This window comes from Calonectris borealis, chromosome 26, assembly GCF_964195595.1.
Source record: "Calonectris borealis chromosome 26, bCalBor7.hap1.2, whole genome shotgun sequence".
In the NCBI taxonomy this organism is placed as follows: Eukaryota; Metazoa; Chordata; class Aves; order Procellariiformes; family Procellariidae; genus Calonectris; species Calonectris borealis.
The window spans coordinates 5945336-5967380 of NC_134337.1; the positions used below are offsets into that span (position 1 = coordinate 5945336).

Below are 22045 nucleotides of genomic sequence, written 5' to 3' on the forward strand. Positions count from 1 at the left end.
ACCAAACTGCCTCACAACACACACACACATAAAAAGCAGTAACTCCTGCTACAGAGGTCAGTGCCTCATCACGCTGTAGAATTCTGTATTCCTGAATGAAACCAGCTCTTCTGATTCATGTTTTCCTTTTATTTCCTTTTTTTTTTTTTTCTTTTTTGCATGAGTGGAACTTTTGACCAGTTGTTGTTTTTCCTTCCTGCCTTTCCTTTCCTCCCAGGAAACAGTCAACAGCAAGTTATTACCCGGAGTGATTACGTGATCCCCAGCTCCATGCCTTGGAGATAGGTCTTGAGCCAATACCGGTCGCTGTGACACAAGCATGCGTGCGAGGGGAAGAGGGAGGGCGGCACAGGAACTGCATTCCCCCCAGATACCCTGAGTCAAGTGTGACTAGGGCTGGTGACTTCATTTCTCAAAACAAGGAAATGAAGGTAGTCGTGGTCAATGGCAGCAAGAGATCCATTGTGATCGAGGACCCCCCCCCCAAAGCTGTGGGCTGTGCTACTTCATTTCTTTCTGCTCACATTAAAAATTGAGCACGGGGAGCTTCCTTTCCTGAAATATTTGTTGCTTTGGAAGAAAAGGGTGACTGGCACACTTGAAGCAGAGCAGGATATATAATTACATAAAGCAGCATGAAGATAGCTCAGATAAACCCACTTAGGTTTTCTAACTTTCTCAGGCCCAAAAACCTTTGCAAATGCATCTCTTCTAAGAAAGTTGAATTTCTGGAGCAGATGAGCAGAGTGGCACTTTCACTGTGATAAAGTAACTGCCAAAGTGCACTGGGTTTTGTACCTATCTGCTGCTACAGAGTCTACGTGAACCCAGTATGTCAAGGGGTGATGAGCATTTACAGTAATTTAACTAATTCTCAGGACCTCCTGCTGTGACACTGGGCAAAGAGACATCAAGGAAAACTTGAGACATACAGAGACGATGTCGTAACTGAAGCCATACCACAGTTCCACACTCAAGCTGGGTTCCAAATCCTGCCTCCAACCCTAGCCTCCTTTTTCTTTTGTCCAAATAAACCTGGTCTGTAAGGCGCTCTTTCCGCCTTCATCTTTCCTTCCTGACTTGGAAAATCCGTATCTCCGGACCAACCATTCTTCCCCCACCTCCCTAAAAACAACGCGCACCAAAATGTGACCTTGTTGATTAACAGTCCGGCCAGCTGCACGCTCAGGAAGTGGAAGCACGGAGACAAAAGCCGCCCGAGAAGAAAACAGAAATAGATAAAATCCCCACCAGCAACGTTGACGCGCAGAGATCAGAAAGAGGATGAAAGAGCAGGAAGCGGGTTTCCAGTTGCAGGGTAGCAGGTACCAAAGGCAACAAAATGCTTGGAAAAGGAAAGAGTTTACCATTGAGCTACAGTAGATGATGGAATGTTGTGCCCGTGTGTTTCACAGCAGCCACGTGACTCCCGGGCAAGCACTCAGTAAGGCCTAGGAGGCCACAATGTGTATGGGATGATTTTGCCCTTTTCACAGAAGAATCCAGCAAAATAAAGTGGTTCAGCCAAAGTCACTCAAAAAACCCATCTAACATAGAATTTGACAGTGTCCTGTCAAACCCTTTGCTCTCTGTTCTCTCTCCACTGCTGTCTGTCACACCTAAATGCTGATCTGAATGGAGCCCCAGCTGCCTTTGACTAAGGATTCTGAGGGAACCTAGTTCTCAGCTTCTTGTAACCAGGAATCTCAACAGGCAAACTCAAAGACTGAATAGGTTATGGATAATGACTTACCCCTACAGATGTCAGTCCAGAGCAAAAGCAGTTCGTGAGGGCAGGCAACAATGTCAGCAGCTGACCCTAATCTGGTCCTGATCTGGGAGAAGAAATGCAGACCACAGGAGTTCTGCTTTACCAGCCTGGAAGCAAACAACCACCACTATCCTTTTTCCGAAGGTCCAAATGACCACCACTCCCAATTGTGTTCATGTGTCACCCACGTGCTGTGCCTGCTGCGACAAACACAGGTCAACCTCAGCCAGGTACATCCCCAGGGCTTTCTGCCAGGTGAGAGCATCGGGCAGAGGGAAGCTGAAAGGTCCTCGCTTCCTGAGTTCCACGAGGCCGGCGGTTCCTGTGTCGGCAGCTGCTGACCCAGCGATAGCATGGACACCTGTCATGGAGGACTGAGGACATGCCACACATTTCTGCTTTGTTCCAGATACAAGCTGCAAACTCATTTATATTCAGAAATCAGGCCGAAGAAAGGACTAACACTCCAAGCCTGCTGGACTGATCAGAGCAGACACTGATATTAAAAAAAAGTATAAGTGAAAATAATTTCTTAACTCCCCCCTATTTCCTACTCCATGAAGATCCTCTCACTTCCCAAAATCCCAAAGAGGACATTGGATAAACCTTTTCTCGTGTCTATATACAGCTAGGCAGTACTATACTAACAATGTTTAAAAATCCAAGTGGATTTGGAAGGATAAAAGTGCTCCAGGGCAAATAATAATTATTTTTCCCGAGTACTTATACAGCTTGTCAAGTAGGCTAAACTCAGACCTATACTGAAGCTAGACTAAGATCAGTAGGTGAACTAGTAAGTTTAAAGATAGTTTAGATATGCACATGACAGATGTAATGGCTGTAGTACAGCCCAAATAGAATCTGGAAAAAAACATTCAGGTTTTCTCCTATGGGCTTTCTGGAGGAGTTCCTATCTGGCCATTGGATCAATCTCTGATGGTAATCCACTGCTGCCTTTCTCTAATCATCTTCACCATATAGAAAACATGAAAATAACCTGTTGTAGCTGTGGTAACCAGACAGAGAGCATGTAGAGAGCCTCAGCACTGACACACAGTCAGCACAGTCATTGAGAAGAGGATTACTGCCATGAACCAGAAGGAGCTTTTTTGGTTACTCAGTTAAATAACTGAGCTGCAGCCAGGCCCCTCCATGTGGTTGCCTTTCTAGTGCAAGATTAGTGTTCAAGTGATCCAGGTATTTATATGGCTACAATAAGCCACACAATTGTGTTGAATTAAAAATATAAATTAAAAGATGTGCAAAAGCCTCCTGGGATATGCTACATGACTTGCATGTTGCTTCTCATACCCCACTGCCCAGGCCTTGACCAACTCATAGGTAAATCCATCAGTGACAAAGAGCACTTACCCTTTGTCCCCTACCCCCTGCATTAACCACCCTTCCATGTGGTCATTTTCCTTCCTGCTGAGCACTGACTGCAGCTTCCTCTGGGGCCCACCATCACAGCTCTTAAATCAGCCAGAGTGATCTCCACTGAGTTAAGCAGGTCACTCCCTTCCCCGCCATGCTGAGCTCTTTATCTCTGCCGCCCCTGCTACCCTGGGAAGCTGTGGAACCGGAAAGCGGAGCCAAGCCCCCTGCACGGCAACTCAGATGACACACAGCCTTCACTGTATTGTTAAGGAAAATAATTCCCTGGGCAGCACTTCTGCACGCCTCTAGGCCTTGCTATGGGCACTGAGAGATGCTGGCGTGCAACCACCAATGCTGTACTAGAGACCTCACAGGTCATGGCAGCACAGTGTCTTTAAAGGGTTATTGCGAGAGCCTGAATTTGGGGACTAAAATGACAAACATGCCTGTAAAAGCTTTAGACTGCTAGCAAGCTCTGCAGAGGAGCTGCAGATGAGGACTGAATGCGTTGGCAAGAATCCGTGCAGGGTTCAACCCGGCAGCAGCAGGCAGTACTGAAGACCACTGAAGGTCAGGATTAAGGGTCACAGGCTGAGCTACAGGTGAGGACTGCTTCCCCATAATGGCAAAGGATACTGCAGGCTATGACTGAGCAGCCTCCAAATTCCTCAGCGGATGTCTTGCTCTACGGCACTGATAAGACTAGGGCTCGGTGGCGTGGGCTGAGCTGAGTGGGGAAGCTTTCACAGCACCTGCTTGAGAAAATGGATTTCACCAGCTCCATGGAACACCAAACAAAATGGCAAAAGAGGAGCCAAGGATGCAAGTGTCAAACGCAAGGCTGGAGGAAACAACTTTGTAAACACCTTGTTCCTGCATTCTCCTCCAGCTCTGTGCCTGAACTCTCCATGGTCACTTGGGGCTGAAAATAAACCAAGCCCCTTTAAATAGAGGCCAGCAACAGAGCTTTCTTTAGAAAATGCAGGTGTGGAATGTGACCTTTTCTCCATCGTGTAGCAGGCCCGCATGACCCTAAATCAGCTGGTCTGCTAGCTAGCAGGCTGCTGCGGCCGGACAACTACAGACATGTTACCTGGAGTAACTGTTGTCAGAAGAATGGCAGCTTTGTAGACTCGGCTACTAAGAAGGGGAAAAAAGGAAGTTGCCATGGATATAACACAGGAACAGGTTAACACACTGGAATTGGACTAATACAAACAGCGTTCAAAACCCCATTAGGTATGACACCGAGTTATGTATCTTCAGAGCAGAAAATCAGGCTTTTCCTTCTCTGATGAATCAGAGGTAATTGCTCTACATGCTCAAAGCACAGTGACTCATTTAAAAAAAAAAAAAGAATAGCTCACAGAGCTATTACCCTGTGTTTTCATGATGTACTTGGCATTATCAAGTAACTACTCATACAATGCAAAGTTGTATACAATCTTAGCAGAAAAGGCCAGCGCATCATCCTTACACTATTATTTACATGATGACACTAAGATTTCAAATACCACTCAAGATGAGAGACATTCTCTGAAAACATATCATGGGAGCAGTAAAATGGGGTGGAAAGAAAGCTGTTCTGTCAGGAGAGGTGTGCAGATACCAAATCATTGAGCGACCCTTCAGAATTGTGCCAGATAAGCATGACATGGCAGCTAATATGATAAAATAAGGAGACTTGAGAATACGAAGGACAAAGCTGCTGCACGGAAAAAAGCACAGACGATTATCAGAAGTGACTGGAAAAAATGGGCAGAGGTGGGGAACGTGCTTTTTCAGCACTGGATCCCACAAGATAGGTCTGTTTCAAGCACTTCAGTTTAGTGGCTTCAGGTTGCACTAAAGCTCTGTTGAACATTTACTCAATGCAGAGGCACTGCACGATTTCAGCACTGGCTGATGAGCAGCACTTAATGAGGCTCTGCAACAAGCTGCATTAGCGAAACCTCATGGCACACATTTGCACAGTACCTGCCAAAAACAACCCTGCCTTCTCAGCGCTGTTTGCCCTTCACTTTTCCTTCAGCAGCAAAATGAATCTCCAAATGAATGTCCTTTAAAGAAACAATCCTCACCAAAACACAGAGGTGATTGATTTTTGGAGATTACTAAAATACAAAGGATGCTTTATGTCTTTAGGACCCATTTGCTATTACAACAGGCAACAAATCTCTCCTTCCATACCACAATACAGCCTGCACTGCACAACAGCATGACCCAAGTTAGGATTTTTGCAACCTGTGCCCTACAACAGAATCACAGAACCGTGGAGTTAGAAAGGGACCTCGGGACATCATCTAACCTTTACTCCCAGGACGCTCTTGGCCTCCTTTGCCTCCAGGGCACGTTACTGGCTCACGTTCAACTTGTCCACCAGGACCCCTGTGTCCCCCTCTGCAAAGCTGCTTTCCAGCCAGCCAGTCCCCAGCACGGGGTTATTCCTCCCCAGGTGCAGGACTTTGCATTTCCCTTTGCTGAATTTCATGAGACCTGTTTTCGCATTTCTACAGCCTGTTGAGGTCCCTCTGAATGGCAGCACAACCATCGGGTGAGTCAACAGTTCTGCATCATCTGCAAACTTGCTGAGGATGCACTGTCCCATCACCCAGGTCATTAATGAAGATGTTAAACAATATTGGCCCCCTACTGCCATAGTCAAAGTGAAGGCTTTAGACTCAGTTGTCTTTATAGAGACTTGCCAGAGGAAAAAAAAAAAAACAAAAACTTTCCTCCATCTCCCACTCCCGGGGAACGTATTTTATTCTGTGCTGCACCCTGACACATCGCTTTTGCCGTGTCTGCAATGGGAGTTTGCAAGAGGAATGACACCTTCACAAAAGAGCCATAGACATGTGGCTAAACAAATTAATAACGTTAGGGCACACAGACAAAATGCAATAAACCGTAAAAGATGCAAGCTATTTACTACCCAATAATGCATAAACAGAGTTAGCTAATTTTGTATAGAAAGGGGAGCACCAGGGAGGGTGCAAAGATTAAAGCAGGCTGGAAAATATGTGGATTTGTTTTGATGGAAACTTTATGACTTGCTCTAGTGTAGAATCAGGTGTGGAAATGACTTCATTGCAATTATACGGTTACACAGAAAGACTAAATAATAATCAGAAAAGAATCTGCATTCCTTGTTTTATTAGATGAAAATGCCATTCTGGTTTCAATTATTTAGTAGATTGATACAGTTTTAGCCCATTGGCCATACTGATAAGATCAGACTGCAAATAAATAGAGAACAGTGAACGGAAAGAATAGGAATCACAGTTCCATCACTGTTTTTCAGGATACGTTTCAGGGTATTTCCTGTACATTCCCGTACATTTTACAATATGAATTTAGAGCAGAACAACCACCCATTCCAGTGTATAATTCAAACTCTGAAAAAGAGACACACAACTCTGCAACAGTGCAACAGGAGGAGTTGCAGTAGTACCTACAGCACACAGCCTGCAAGTCAGTAAAAAGAAAGCAGTTTTCAGCCAGTCTTTACTTTGGCTAACATCTGGTTCTTAATTCTTTCTTTGTTTAATTAATAATGGTAACTCCAACTAAAGAGACTATCAAGGCCAAAAAAATGCTTAACCCTTTAGTGCTAACAAAGATAGGCATGCTAGTGCAAGAAGTGCAAGATGAAACAGGGTCAACATCAATGGCCTGTCTACACTAGGATTCCCAAAGAGCTGAGGCAACAGAAGTGCTGCAGTGAAGTGAAAACTGCTTGCATAGGCAGTGAGGGAACAAAGACTCTCTGCTCCTGCTGACCTGGAAGAAGCTGACAGGCTTCACCATCGTTCACAATCAAGTTCTCAGAGGAACAAAAGAGAAACATACACCACAGAAACTGATTCAGTGAAAAAAGAATATATACGAGCAGACAACACAGATTTAGTTTCTTACTGAAAGCTGCAATTCCTTATTCTGACACTCAGCTGCACAACATACCCTGGGCCATACCAAAGAGTGAAAGAGGAAAAAAAAAAAGTCACTGAAAAGACAGGAAGAAAAGTTTTCAGCACCTCTGAGATCAGAGCAACATCAGTTAAAGCAACATAGCTAGGTCTTCTGGAGGCCAGTATTTTAAAACAGTCAGAAATCAGTGCATGCATGGGAGAACTTAGCAGTACCAAGTTAACATTGACACTGGTTGAGAGCACCATTGATGCTGGTTGAGAGCATCACCTGGGGAAGAAGCCCATACCAAGCAGCGGTGCAGCAAACTCTTAGGGTAACTCTACCAATTACATGAAACCCACACCATGCCACAAACCCGTCATGTGAGCTTTTGACAGACACATCATTTGTGAAAAATCAATTAACTGTATAAAACAAGTTTGTCAAAAGCACACATAAGAAGATTCACCTCTTCTACTGCTGGGTGAGTGACTGCTGATTATAGCTTAGATTTTTAAGTGACTACCATTTTCAGACGCTTAAAGAAAGTGCTGAAAAAATTAATACCATCAGATTAATGGCTGCATGTCAGACCAGGGAGGAACAGAAATCAGGGTTATTTGTTATGTTTTATCCAGGTTCTTACCACTTTCTGCAAACTGTACATTTGCCTAAAGCAGCAACCAGCAGTTTTACCATCTGTATGTAAACCACAATATGCAAAAACCAAATTCCAGACATAGCTCAATATGCAACACACAACTGCATCTTATGGCCCAGACCCCTACCATCCCAGAATCCACCTTAGTAGATGCTCTTCTCAGGTGTGTTTCTCACAGCTCGTGGGAGTTGGCGTGAGGCTCCGGAAGCTTGTCAATGTCACAGTTCTTAATCAGCTGAAAGAGGAACTCGACCTGCTTCTCGTAATTCTCAACTGAGATTCTCTCATTCAACCCATGGATCCTGGTAGAAAGAGAAGAATGTTTTTCATTCCAGTGTGCATTTGTGACCCACCTGCATATAGCCAGCACCCTAGTTGCCTGTTCACTTCATAAAGCAACGCATAACATAAAAATACAGCAATATACACCAAATACTGCACTGTAACTGCAATGTCTGTTCCTCAGGCCAACCAAATTTACTGATTCTAAGGCTCAGAGCACAACAATTAAGTCCACAGTGTATGTGGAAAAGAAAAAACAGTATTCCAGCTCTCTGCCCATTTCTTGGCCATTTATGTCACTGTCCTGCACAGCTACGAGAACACTCTACTCCCGTATCATCTGCACCTCAATAAAATGCCAAATCTGTGACATGCTGAATAAACAAACAATCCCTTGCATGATGATGTTCTTTGTTATCACTTTACCCCAGGAAACCAAACTTCCAGCTTCAAGGAACAAATAAATTCAGAGCGGCATGTGTCCAAACATACGGATAAATCTCTTAAACAAGGCCAACTACCAGAACCACACCTTTCACACTGCTGCACTATATAAAGGACCCAGTCAGCTTCACAGCACTGCTGTACTACTGAATGGGACACCTAAATGAGGTCTTGTCTGCATTTGAAGTAAAGAAGAGTAAGGGCTAACACCCTCCCAGTGTAACTACCGTCCCCTATTTGTGTAGCACCCAAATCTGCAGGAAATGGGTGGCCTAACAAAATGTGAGGCAACACCACCACCATGCCAAGGTATACAAGGTTGGGTTTCCTTCTTCTGCCTAACGCATATCGATTTTCTCTTTCTCTAGTCCCCACCCCAAACAGCTGCCCACATGCAGACAGAATACAGTACCTGGGAAGATCATCTGATTTCAAGAGCAGTGGGTTAAATCGATAAATGGCATTTGTGACGTTAGTGAAATGCCTGCTGTCTGTGTTTCCAACACATGTGCCTGGAAAACAAACCTCAGGTTTACTTAGCACAAGAGCAGCATTTTAATGACCCACACTTTTCCCAGGAGAAAGGAAAGGCATCTGATAACAGTTCTATATAACCCCTAGCTACACCAAAAGCAAAATCACTGGAAACAGTTTATTGGTACGTCCTGGAAGAAGAACATTCTCTCCTTCGTGAACAGGAGGACCTGAACACACAATTCAGTCATTCTAAGAACAGCCACAATACTCAGCCTCCACAAAAGTTTAAGCTTCAAACTGCAGTCCAACAAACACTACAGAACTAGGAAGGAGCTGCAAGAAAGGGAAGGGGCTGGGATCATAAGGAACAATACAGAAAAGCAGGAATGGCTTTGCCAGCTATGAAAACAATAAAAGAAGAGCTAAAGCAAGAAGACCTCCTACTCTCCCTCACAATTTCTTTCTTCCCTGAAGAGATTCCTTTGTATGTGCAGAGAGTCAAATTCAAGGCTCATTGTTTCTGTCAGTTTCCTGTTTGCTTTTTTACTTCCACTACTAAAAAACAACATTAAAACTTTAAAACATAAAGAGGGAATGGAATAAAAAGAGGAAAAAACAGCTGTTTCCAGTAGTTAACAGCTGGGGTGGAGAAATACACAGAAAATGGAAAGAAGTCAATATTGGGGGATGGGGGAGAGAAAAGCAGGGCGGAAGCTGGAGAGGAAACAATAATCATCATGTGCTTGCTGTTACCTGGGACTACACTGTCAACATCTGGGAAAGTATCCAGAATGGTTCTTTGAAAAATATGGACTCCAAATGTCTGGTCATCCCAAGGACTGATGGGGAGTGGGTCAAAGGCCTCTACTACATCAATCTTCACTCTGTCATCAGCAACAGTGTTTCTAACTATCTCTAGCACCTATGGGTAAAACACAGAGATTAAATAAGCAAAAGAAATGAGAGAGCATCCCTTCTAGATTCAGCAAATGTTCCACTTGCCAGAAAACGTTTGTCCTTGAACTGCCAATTGTGGCTGCAAATACAGATGCATAGTTAGGACTGAAACTGTGTGGCAGTCTCTCTTCCTCTTACTCAGTGGATGGCTGATACTTAAGCTAATTTTTTTCCCTAGTGCAATCAGATGCACATCACTGTCTCAAGGTATTCCTGGACTGCTTTCATCCTGAAAGGCACATGGTGAACCTGCTGCTACTTGGTAGTTGGGTCATCCAAATAAAGAATCCAGAAAAAGCTTCCAGAAAGATAAACTTCCAGCAAAGGCGTGGGAAGGGAAGATGCTATTTTCTGACAATGTTTCACAGCTGTCCTTGGCTGGACAGGCATGCCATACCTACTGAACTGTGCAAGACTCCCATATTCTCACAGGTCACAAACCTTAACACTTCCATTCCATAATCACATACGATCCATGTGCTCTTTGGCACAAAAAGACTTTTGAAATCTGCTCAATATAACTGCAAGGTATGCTTCCAAGTTTGGCCTGCCTCTTGCTCTGCTCCACATTCAGAAGCCATAGTAAATGACACACTTTGCAATCCATCTCAAAGGAGGAGAAAAGACATTAGATAAGCTGTGTTTCTGACAACCTCCATAGAGGAGTAATTCCCAAATCTTGCCCTTCCACTGCTTGTATGAATACAGGGAGAGAGGAAGAGAGTAATCGTATAGAACAGATCTGCTGCCACAAATGGCCCAGTGCCACTCTGCTCAGAAAGGGATGGAGAACAGCCCCGCATCGGGGGGTACAGTAAGTACCTCAGCGGCCTTCTCTGCAGAGTGGATCCGGAAGTTCACGGTTGCTTTTGCAGAAGATGGGATGACGTTTATCTAGAAAAAAGGAAGGAGCAAAACTTAAAAGGAAGTTAAAAACAGATTAGAATGCCAACTGTAAACTCAGAAACTGCTCAAAACAACTCCAGGCCTCACAGTAATGCTTCACTCTGTTTCCACTAAGTGTGGTATCTCTCCGTACTCTGTGCTAAAATATTGTAATATCTCACCTATAGTGCAAATAACTACATAACCAGATATTCATCGCTTCAACAAAAATGAAGTTAGCTGTTATATAGAAGTTTTCCTCTTGCGATAAACATAAACCCTCTCCCTTCAGAAGCTTTATATTGAGAAATTCTGAAAGTTTATGTTGGTTTTTTTTAAGCAATATTTTTTCCTAATTGTCATATTACTTTTCCTTAAGTATGAGACATATAAGTCGCTTAACAAATGATCTTACTGAAGACACAAAACTCTTCTTTTCTACAGAATGAATAGTTATAATTTTGTTAAACAAAAAAGGTATAATCTTTCGAAAAAAACCCAAGAAACCAGGGTGTCACTTCTCTCCTGGCCACTCAGTGTCACTGTTCAGCCACTGTATCTTGTTTTCTTGTCCAGTGATGCTTTTCAGTATCAGATTTTTTCAGGGACACACCGAACGGCCAGGGCTACAGTATTTTTGGATAGCTACACCTCCTTATCAGGGCAAGATCTGGCTGTATCAGCCAGAACCTGTTATCTCTCAGTCCAAGGTGCACACTAACCCTACTCGAATGAAGGTAAACGCCAGACCCGTGCTCACAAACAGAAGATCCCACCTGGGCTAGGGAAGTGTTTACGACTGTGACATAGTTTCAGATACTGCCATCAATACTTTGTATGATTACATAGAAAACACTCTTTACATCCTAAAATGTAAACAATCTTAACACTATTAACACTAGTTTACATAGATCTTTTTGTGGCAGAGATCAGACACTTCTGAAAGAAGTAATTTTCAACTGTAGCTAAATCCTAGCCAAGTAAAAATGAGACTGGTGGTGACACCACACAGGGTCTGAGACCAGGGCCGGTACTGATCTTATAACTGCATATAAATAGGTGGAAACCAAATGTCCTAATTATCTCATCGTATTACATGGAGAAAAATCAAAATGAAGCTACCTTGATTCCTGCGTTAAACATCGTGACTGCTGTAGTAGTTCGAATCAAGGCATTGGTGGAAGGTTTCCAGGCAAGAACTCTTACAAAAAAGAAGAAAAACCATGTTTCAAAGGAGTGTAATATTGATAAAACATAAGCACCACAATTACATAGGCAATAAGCTGCATGATGGCCTATTCAATTAACAAAGTGGTGATTAACAGTAAAGCACTGACATTGTCTAAACTATGAAATGGTATAACTGATTTCCTGGGAAGACTAGAAATGGCTAGTGGTCTTCACCTTTTAAGGGTGAGAGGCTGGGAGTATTCATCAAGGATATATTTTCTTACCTGCTGACAATAGGTGAAAACAGCCATAGATTGCTCATGATGAGATTGAGAGGAAAACTGAACTAAGTGGAAGAAACAAAACGACAAGTCAGAAAATTTCTAGTTTTCAAGAAGACAGTGTAGTCACTTGGCTATGGTTGAAACAATTCCAGCAGAAACAATTATCTGGGAGAAAGAACAGCTTAAGTCTTCTCCTTTCCAGGAAATACGTAACTGTGCTCTAAATTCATATGCTGGGTTACTCTTTACTTATTAATATGAAAATCTGAGAATGAAATTATAGTTCTTTCCTCACCTCTGATGCAAGGTGCTCTATAGTCATGAGTTCTGGCCCATGGCCAAACAGATTGCGTAAGGGATTCTGCTCCAGCCTACAACAAAGAAAATCAACATTTGAAATTTAAAAAATCTCTGGCTATTATTGCTCCAGAAGGTTGATAGGAATTTGATTTGTGAAATGTATCTATGTATTTGAGACACAATCACACTTTCCTCTCCTGGTAAGTAAATCTGCGAGCACAGCTCCGTGACAGATTTCTGGGCATTCCAGTCACATGCAAAGATTTTCTTTCAAGAACAGCTGCCTGATTCTTATAAAGAATACATGGGAATCTATAAAAATATTACTCCAACTTCCATCATATCTGTACATATTAAGTTTTTCTAAAATAAGTATTTATTAGCCAATTTGATATCTACAGAGACACGTAATGAGAAGATTTACCCAGTCATGTCCTGACTTTACACAATGTTTATTGGCTTGGATAATTACCAGCTAGAGGTAGCAGGTATGTGCAAGGATGAATTCCAGAGAAATTCTGCAACCCAAACAAAGCAGTCTCTATCGCTACAGAGTAAATTATGATAGACATCATGATGTACCCATTGTCTTGGTTTTAAGGAATCAACTGACACTAGGAACAGCTGAAGTGAAAAGACACTCCAAACATTCAGCAATTGTCCCTTTGCTGGGGATTGCATTTCTGCCCTTCAAAGTGAGCTACAAACTTCAATTTCAAATATATAAGGGGAATTTGCAAAATACTCTAAAAACAAATATTAAAAAAGAAAGTCACATATCAGTGACTTAGGAGCCTGCTTGACTTGTCTTTGACATTAGATGACAGGGAAGCTCTCACCTGGACATCGCTGCTGCAAGAATGCCAATACTTGTCTCCTTAGGAGGAAAGGATGAATGTCCTGGCTCTTTTTCCACGGTGAAGTTCAGTGTTATTGAACCCTTTTCTGTGATAGCAATTCTGGTCATGATAAATAAATGATTAATGCAACTCCAAACACACATGCACAGACCATAGGTAAAAAGAACTACTCTGCACATTTTTAGTATCATAAAAAACACCAAAGAAGCAGCAACAACAAATCCTTAACACAATCTCTAAATGTCTGGAGGACTGATGTCTTGGCTGCTTCTCCAGGGAGCAGACTGTACAGCATACAATTAGCGTGCTTGCACTAGCTAAGCGGAATGTTCTGCTTTTGTCAGCACAGCTGTGATGGACAGCAAGCAAACACTGAAGGTCCTTTGCTTACACTTTGTGCCACTGCTGTAGCTTTAGCAACACCAACACTGCTACCTGCCTTGAAAATGTATTTTATTGATATTAGCAAGCTCATTCCTCACAAAATAATTATTGAAAATAGATCACTTTCATCATGGTCAATTATGTTCTCTCTTACTTACACAGCTACTGGCTTCTTCACCCCCGCGATGATGCCATCTAGTATTGCGCTTCCCTCATCTAGTAAGAAGGAGAGTTTCACTCCTCTAGCTTCCAACAGAGCTGCAATCTTCATCGCTCCCTTCCGACCAAACACCTGTAAGAATCCAGTCAGAGGAGCTGGTCAGATTAAGCCACAGCATTGGGAAGAATACTGGAAAACATCCTGCTGTTGACAGTGACCAGTGCTACAATGCAAAGAATGCAAGAAATCTCCTCATGAACAGCTCTAGAGCAACACGTCGATCAAAGATTCTTCCTAGCAAAATTCATTGGAGATTGTTAACGGCCTAGTAGCAGATGAATTTACATTCATATTGAGGAATGCTCTCATTCATGAGTCACTGAATGTTGCTTTGAATCCTACTAGTTCTTGGACACAGTGATATCTCAGAGCTATAAGCTCCACAGATTAATTAGCCGTTTTAAAGAGGTATTCATTTTAACTATTAAAAATTCATTGTCTTTATAATTTGAAAATTAATAAACAAAACCATCTCACCTGTCTTTTTGTACTGTTTACTAGTGGGTATACCGAGAACAAAAGTGGAATATTTTTGTTAGCTCTTCCTGATCATTTGCAACAACCATGTAAATCTTAAGCCAGCTTTTCACGTATTATATATACTCCAAAATGTGACTCCTGCTGCACCTTCCATGCAGAAAAGAATTTGAAATAACACTCTACTGTTTTCTTTTCTCTTTGCTCATCACACCAAACCCTTTGTCAATGTCACTTAAAGCCAAACAATCAATATATAACTATGACCACAAGCCTGACAAAGTATCTACCCACATAACCAAGAAAAACAGGAAAGACTTTCTAGCTAAACAATGTTTAAAAATTAAGCCTTGTTACATACATGAACAATGCAAACAATTAGTTGTTTTGATGAAATGAAAGAAAATACCTCTTCATCATGTCCAATGCCAACATAGAAAGATCTGTGGGGTCTGTAATTTCTTCTCAGCAGAAATTCTAGAGCTTGCAGAATACCCTGCAGAAAAAAAAGCAGAATATATTGTACTATTCTTCTGTGTTACGTGAATAAATGTAAAAGAATGCAATGTAACGTAAAATAAACATGATGCATGCAGAGCCCTTAAGGAAACTTTGTTGGGTTCACAGTTGAGCTTTTATTTCTACAACTCCTACTGATTATATTCATATTCTCTGGAAAACACACTGCAACATTTTTGATCAATAATGCTTAAGACTTAGTGTGCTACAGTGTCAGCGTACATACACAAAATACAGTGTAGGCTTGTTCTTGCTACTGATGAAGTCAGTGACAAACAGCACAGGAAGCATGACAGAGTTATAATTATCCAAGGAATTCACTGTTCCTTTAAACTGTCTATCTTACACACAGTTTGGCTCTGACTTGAGCTACCAAATCCATTCATTTTAATAAGCAATATGTTTTGTACAAGAAGTGCTAAGAAGACAGAAACAGAAGAACGAGAAACTTAAACTGAAGAATGAGAAATTAAATCAACCATTTGCCACATTTTTCCATCTCACCTGTTTTTTTCAATTTAAGCCAGTTAATTTTTTACATTTCAGCCAAAATTATATTGCTACTACCTTGTCAGCACCCATTTTTGCCATGTTCACTGAAACTGTTGAATTTTATTGTCCATTTGTGGAGTTACTTCTGCAGTTCACAGTAGAAGGAAGCACCAAAACCAAGTTTTAAGTTGCAAGGCTTTGAAATTGATGATTAAACAATTTGAAGAAATTTTCTAGGAGTATGGCCTATGCCATACTAAGTAGCCACAGCATCTGTGACACTGGTTTGCTAAACATCTGTTTAAATTTAAATACAGGGCTGTCATGGAAGTAATCTTCGCAAGTCACAAAGGACTGTTTTCCTTATTAATTTTTCCATCAACCTTTTCCCAAATGAGAAAACCTTCACGGATCCATCTTTTTTGTACTTTATTCCTCCCAAATGTACTTAGTCCAACAACTATTTGTTCTGCCACAGACTAGATAATAAAAGATACAAGGTTATTTGACTATAATATTAAACAAACATTGTTTATTTTGAAACTCAAGCCTTTTCAAAGGGCCAAGTTTGGCTTTGAATGCCCATATGACGCCTGGGAAAAAAAAGGTCTATTCCTGGTTTCAAACACAGAATTTGACATAAAATTTAAATATGGCATTTAACCAAATACATCTGCATCTGTGAATATGTTTTTTTGTATCTTCTAAGAGCTTTAACTTTCTCTCTTCAATAATAAAAGAATGTTCTACTTCATCTCTAGGAAAAGTTGGGAGAAAAACGCAGGGCTTAGGAATTTATCACTAACATCCAGCATTTAAAGAGGGGCAAGAGAGACAATACAGTAAATCTCAAGAGAATAGATTCCTCCATTCTGCCTTTTTCAGGCTTTGTATCTCTCTGAAATGATATTACCAAGACGACGTACTATGGCAGAGTTTTTGTTATCCAGCGTTCCTCGTCCATAGATGAAACCTTCGTGCTCTGCAGCTGAGAAAGGAGGGAAATCCCAGCCCTCTGGGGGAGCAGGCACAACATCCATGTGTGCAAGCAGCATATAGGGCATCATTTCAGGGTTAGAGCCCTGAACAGTAAAGAGATGGCTGTATTTCCCAACAATTTCATGTTGAATGAACTTTGAAGAAAATACAGCCGGGAAGACTGTTAAGAAAAAAATTAAAAACACGTGAAAAAGAAAAATTAACAATAATGTCCAATTTTATCATTATATACTCCATAGAGTAGTCATCTATTTAGCCTCAAGGGGAGCACTGTAAATAAGACTGACCACAAACAAATTTGCTTCAGATGTGCAGCTTCATTCTCACCTTCTACCAATCCACCTCACTTTGGATTTAAGACTTCCCTAAGGAAAACCAGGAACTGTTGTGCACCAGTGCTGCAGCTGTTTTGCAGGTAGCAACGATGGGACTGCCAAAAGAGCAGGCTGAAGCAGGGGTAATCTTCCTCCTTTTTTTTTTTTTTTAAATGGCAAGGTCATTTAACTATCTCAAGGACCAAAACCCACCATTGCAAAAAGACATTTGAACCTTCTCTGTTCTAGCTTTGCTCATTGCTACACCAAAGTACGCTGTTGCAGAGGTGACCTACGCATGCCATTTTTGCCAGTCCTTTCTTGAGGAAAAACAAAATAAAAATCTGCTCCATTATATTCAAGAATCATATACTCTCTCTTCAATTTGTTTACAAAAATAAAATTGGGCAACAAAGATTGCGGTGAATGAAAGTTTAGTACCTTCCTGAATGTAATTCCCAAATTCTGCCATGGCAATTGTATTCAAGTCCTCTGGAGATACGGAAACAGTTGGGATTTTAATAGCACCTTCAATGAAATACAAAATAGAAATCATTTGACACTGAAATCAGTCCAACAATACTTATGTTCCTGAACATTTTCCAGGCTTTAAAGATTCTTTCACAGGATAGTAAGAGCTGCCACTATCAAAAAAGACTGATGTAGTTCAACTAAATTGTGCACATGCAGCACACCGGTATTTCCTTCCCGTTTCAGCCAAGGTATTTCTCTAGTTACTTCAACTCCATTTTTCATCCTAAAGTGTTGAATGATATTGCTAGAAATGCTACTGTCCAGAAGCAGCTGCATTTTGCTAGGGTGAACTGACTCCTCATAGCCATAAACTATTCTGGCAGCTAAGCAGGCAGCTTAGTTGGCAGTTCAAGGTTCTTTTTCAATAGTAAATCAGGTTGTGATGGCAAAACTGTTATAGCACCTTCTTTCATACTGCTCCAACCCTTAATGATTTATAAACAGACAGGTCTTTTGTTGCTCCTTCTAGTCTGCCCTGTCATTTAAACAGGGTCAGACAAGGCTGCTCTCCAACATCGAGTCACTGTTTGGGTGCAACTTAGTCCCAGTCACAGCTGCCCTTTCTAAGAGCATCTGTTAAGTGAAGTTACAGATTCTTTTAAAGGTCGTGTTATTCAAGAAGCAGCACAGAAATAAGTATGTCTCATACCCCTGCATTTTCTCATTAAAAAGTATGTAAGCAGAATTTGCTAGGCAATAAATGTTCCAAATCAACAACAGGAGATTTACAGAACCCAATCCCTACTTGAACAGTCAAGGACCACTGCTTCACGCCAGATTGTGGTTTCCTGCAAACTGCCAACCCTCATGAGATCTAAATACCCTCAAAGTCTTCGGCAGAAGACTGTGTCAGAGAGCACAGACACACCCCGACTTGTTACAGGCTGCCTGCAGCGAAGTGGTGTGCAAGGTTTCAACCAACAAGCAAGCAAGAAAAATAAACCGACAATGATTTATCCAGTGGACAAAGAGCTGCCTAGCAAATTCAGTCACAGGGTGCCTGGAGCATTCTGCGTGTACAAAAGGGAAACACATAAGAAAATCAACATGGGATGAAAGTGGGCTTCAGAAGAATAAACAATCTGTTTGCTCCCAGGGGAAAGCACCTGAGGAAGCGTACTTCCTCACTGCTGCCCCGTTCCCACCCATGTCCCACGGCCGGCCCTTGATGCCAGCCTCTCTCCCTGTGGAGAGGGTCGCCACGGCCCCGGGGCGAGCTCGGGACGCCCCAGCCGCGACGCCGGGGAAAGAGGGGGCCGGCAAGAACCCCTGACCCTGGGGCGGGGGGGCACACAGGCTGCAGGCCCCCGAGGAGGCCCGGTGGGCCGGGAGGGTGAGGCCAGCCAGGGCGGCCCGCCAGGCCCCCTCACCTCGCAGCGCCTCCTTGAGCTCCAGCCTCTCGCCAGCACTGAAGGCGGCGGTGCTGCCACGCCGAGCCCACAGCCGCGGGATCGCCGGGGCGCGCAGGACGTAGGCGCGGAGCAGCACGGCGGCCAGCAGCGCTAGCAGCGCCGCGCACAGCCCCAGGCCCGCGGCCCACGCCGCCGCCCGCCGCCGCCCGCTCCCGCCCGCCATCCCCGATGGACTTCGGCCGCCGCCGCCGCCGCCGTCCGCCCCGCTGAGGAGCGGACGGGCGTGGCCGAACGCCAATCGTCACGCACCCGCCCGAGGATGACCAATGGGCGGCTTGGACCCGCCCTCTCCGCGAGTGCTCCTGGGAGTTGTAGTTCTGCGCCGCGCCACATTTGAAATGGCGGCGGGCGGGTGGGAGGGGCGGGTTGGTTCTTTCTCCCCTCCGTGAAATCGCGTATTTCTTGTCTCGAGGGGTTTAGAAGCCGTGGCGAACGGTGTCCGGTACCCACAGCAGCAAGCAATAATGGGAATGACCCTTCACCCTGGCTTCGGCCATGCCTGGAGCCTGCTGGGAGGCTGAGAGCGCTGGGTCTCAGGATGCTGCTCCCAAAATGACGGGGTGCTTGGCGGGGAAAAGGGGTGCCCGTGGGGACAACGCCCAGGTTCAGGGAGGTGGCGAGAGCCACAAGTCGGGCAGGAGGATGCCGGTGGGGACCAGGCCGAGGGACGGGCCTGAGTCGGGCTCGGTGGTGTGCCCTGGGGTGTGCCAGCCCCACTCCTGAGAGGGTTTAAATCCGCCTGGTTTTCAAAACACGTTATTTCTTGCCTGGTTTCACCAGGGAGCACGATGGAAAAATTGTTGTGTCCTTCCTTACAGCTGCCTTGTACTGAATTTGAAGATTTATCCTATCTTCCTGTGGCGTAAACTGTCCTGAGACGCTTAATACCGGATGGGAGCTGCCATGGAAAGCCTGCTCTCGAATCAGCAGAAGCAGCAGATGATTGTTCACACATTCTTTATTATCAAAAAAGAACGAAACCAATATTAAATTAAATAAATTACAAACATTTCTGAGCTGGTTATACATCATGCGTTTATCAAGTAAGGCTTCAGAGCCATTACACATCAACATCACTGTTACTTTAAGAGCAATAAAGTGACACTGGAAATCAAAGTTTTTCTACCCCAGCATGAATTTGAGCTTCCCTAATTGTCTTGCCCAGGCACTTGGAAATTAAGACTTTGAACTGGCCACATTGTGCCTCCAACAATGCCATTTGCCCACTGACATTACATTTACTGCCAGAATTGGCCCGTGGCTACAGAAATGAGGTATCCTTCTTCCTAGGTCATCAGAATCGCAGAGCATATAGTCAGCGTGGCTGCTTTTAAGCCATCTCTCTTGACATCCCATCCATCATGCTTGTAGGAACTTCAAGAAATACAATCTATTTTTTATACACGGTCTGTTGCTCTGAGGCTTCCTGCGTTTGGCCTGTCAGGCCCCGAGACTCTGAAATCAGCCTCCTGTAATTAACCTTGAATGAAGAACTGGAAATTGGAGTTTTCCTCATTTAACGTGATGCCACCTCAGAGATACAGAATTATTGATTAGCTACTGTAGGATAGTTTCTTCTTCCATTGCACCAATTTCTTTGTTGCTTTTTTCAAACGAGCAAGTAAAAGGAGCACTCAGGCAGTAACAAAAGACCATGAGTAATCACCCTCAAAGCTAATTTAAGAGAATTAATCTCTTGATTTTACCTTAGAACAAGCTATACATGGTTCTGGAAAAATCACTGCTGTCTAAGATTACAATAAGTAATAACCATTAGTTAGTGGGTTTTTCCTTTTGGAAACCAACCTCCTTTGGTTTTATTACTCTCTCCTGCACCACATAATCTGAAACTGAGGTAGAGAAATGGTGACTTAGTTAATGAGGTGTTACATAAAACCAAACTGGCAGGGTCCTGATGTTGTTTCCTTTAATGGTGTCTAGCTATGATGGTTCATGAAGCTCTATTTTCCTTAAAAATGAGACATCTGGGAGCTGTAGGAAAGCCCCACTTTCTCTCCTCAGAAAGCCTTCTAGCAACCTGCTAGTGAATCAGCTCAATAATGTATATGTACTTCAAAACTGTACATTAAAGCTTGTTAATATTTTTAATATCTTAGAGTAATAAAATAGAAATAACCTTTAAAAATATAATTTACTTTCATTATTAAGGCCACTCTTTATTTTTTGCATTCATGGAAAGATAACAGACCGTCCAGTTTTACTTCCATTACTGTTCACTTTTTTTGTTGACCTTTGCATTTTATCCCAGTGCTGGAAATACCTTGTAGGAAGATTTGAAATTCAAACAAAAGAAATTGTTTTCATTGCAGTTGAAGACATACCAGTACATGTCTTTATGTTAAATATTTTATAACCTTATTTTCATAAAAGCCATGTTTGAGGTTGAAATGCACTGAAGAAGGGTCCCTTTAACCCTTGGCTTATGCTTAGATTTTTCAGGCTTTATCTTGTCATCTTGTCATTACTGTCACAACATCAGCACTGGGTAAGAAAGGAAGGCATCAGAGAGGGAAACTAAAATAGCAGTTGTTATTAGCATCACTCAAATATAAAAGAATGTCAGACTTTTGGAAATGATTAAGATCTCAGCTGTCTGTCTCTGGGTTAGTGAGGCAGGCTTGTTTGCCTGAGAGGTAGATGGTCCTGGTAGCATCAGTCTGTGGTGAATTTTAATGAAAATCATCAAACACATAGTAGAGAATTCTTATGGAAATATCACACACTATACAAGAGTTGTCTCTTTTTGCACAAGTGACCATTTGAGAGCTGCTCACCAGAAACCCTGCGTAGCACAGGGTGTCACTTGGGCTGTTCCCTAGTTGCAGGCATAAAATACACTCAAATTTCAGTTTTACTGCTCTGGATCGATGGCATCATGAAAAGTGTGCAGAAAGGGCTTCCTTCCCTGTCCCTGAATTTGCTACTTGTGATCAAAATTATTTGGGAAAAACATCTTTCCCCAGAGCACTCATCCATGTTCTGGACTAAATCTTTTAGTTGCTCCACTCAACGAGACGATGGGAAGAGTCAGAACACCCTTGGGATGAATGCTTTCATGCCATTCACAGTCTAAGAACCTTATCTGAAGCGCCGTTCAGTCAGCAGAACAGATCCCTAAAAAACTTCAGAGGGGATTTGAACTGGACCCGGGGTCTTTTGAACACGTGCTCAACCTACTGGCCAGGCAGGACGATATGTGCATATAATACACAGTAACAAGGAATTCTTATTTCTGATTACAAACTAGTCCTATTGGGAAGAAAAAAAAATGTGATCCAGAAAGTAGCCCTACT

At 42.8% G+C, this 22045-nt stretch overlaps 1 protein-coding gene across 1 annotated transcript; it reads right to left on the reverse strand.

The window, feature by feature from the left end:
* Positions 1 to 6284: 6284 nt before the first annotated feature.
* Positions 6285 to 18909, reverse strand: PM20D1 (peptidase M20 domain containing 1). Its single transcript, XM_075174092.1, has 13 exons — positions 18690 to 18909; positions 17227 to 17313; positions 16399 to 16631; positions 14871 to 14957; positions 13923 to 14056; positions 13360 to 13479; positions 12516 to 12591; positions 12221 to 12282; positions 11889 to 11967; positions 10704 to 10775; positions 9678 to 9846; positions 8860 to 8959; positions 6285 to 8023 (listed from the first exon to the last, which is right to left on the reverse strand). Exons 1-13 carry the CDS (start codon positions 18892 to 18894, stop codon positions 7894 to 7896), a joined length of 1554 nt encoding a protein of 517 aa, XP_075030193.1. The 5' UTR covers positions 18895 to 18909; the 3' UTR covers positions 6285 to 7893.
* Positions 18910 to 22045: the final 3136 nt, after the last annotated feature.

What these genes read in the sequence shown, in the direction of transcription:
- PM20D1 (XM_075174092.1), bottom strand. Translation starts at nt 18,894, where the DNA reads ATGGCGGGCGGGAGCGGGCGGCGGCGGGCGGCGGCGTGGGCCGCGGGC. An exon ending in CTGCAGAGAAGGCCGCTGAG is followed by an intron (nt 9,847 to 10,703) that starts GTACTTACTGTA and finishes TTTTACCCATAG; the next exon opens with GTGCTAGAGATAGTTAGAAA. An exon ending in TGTTGACAGTGTAGTCCCAG is followed by an intron (nt 8,960 to 9,677) that starts GTAACAGCAAGC and finishes TTTGTTTTCCAG; the next exon opens with GCACATGTGTTGGAAACACA.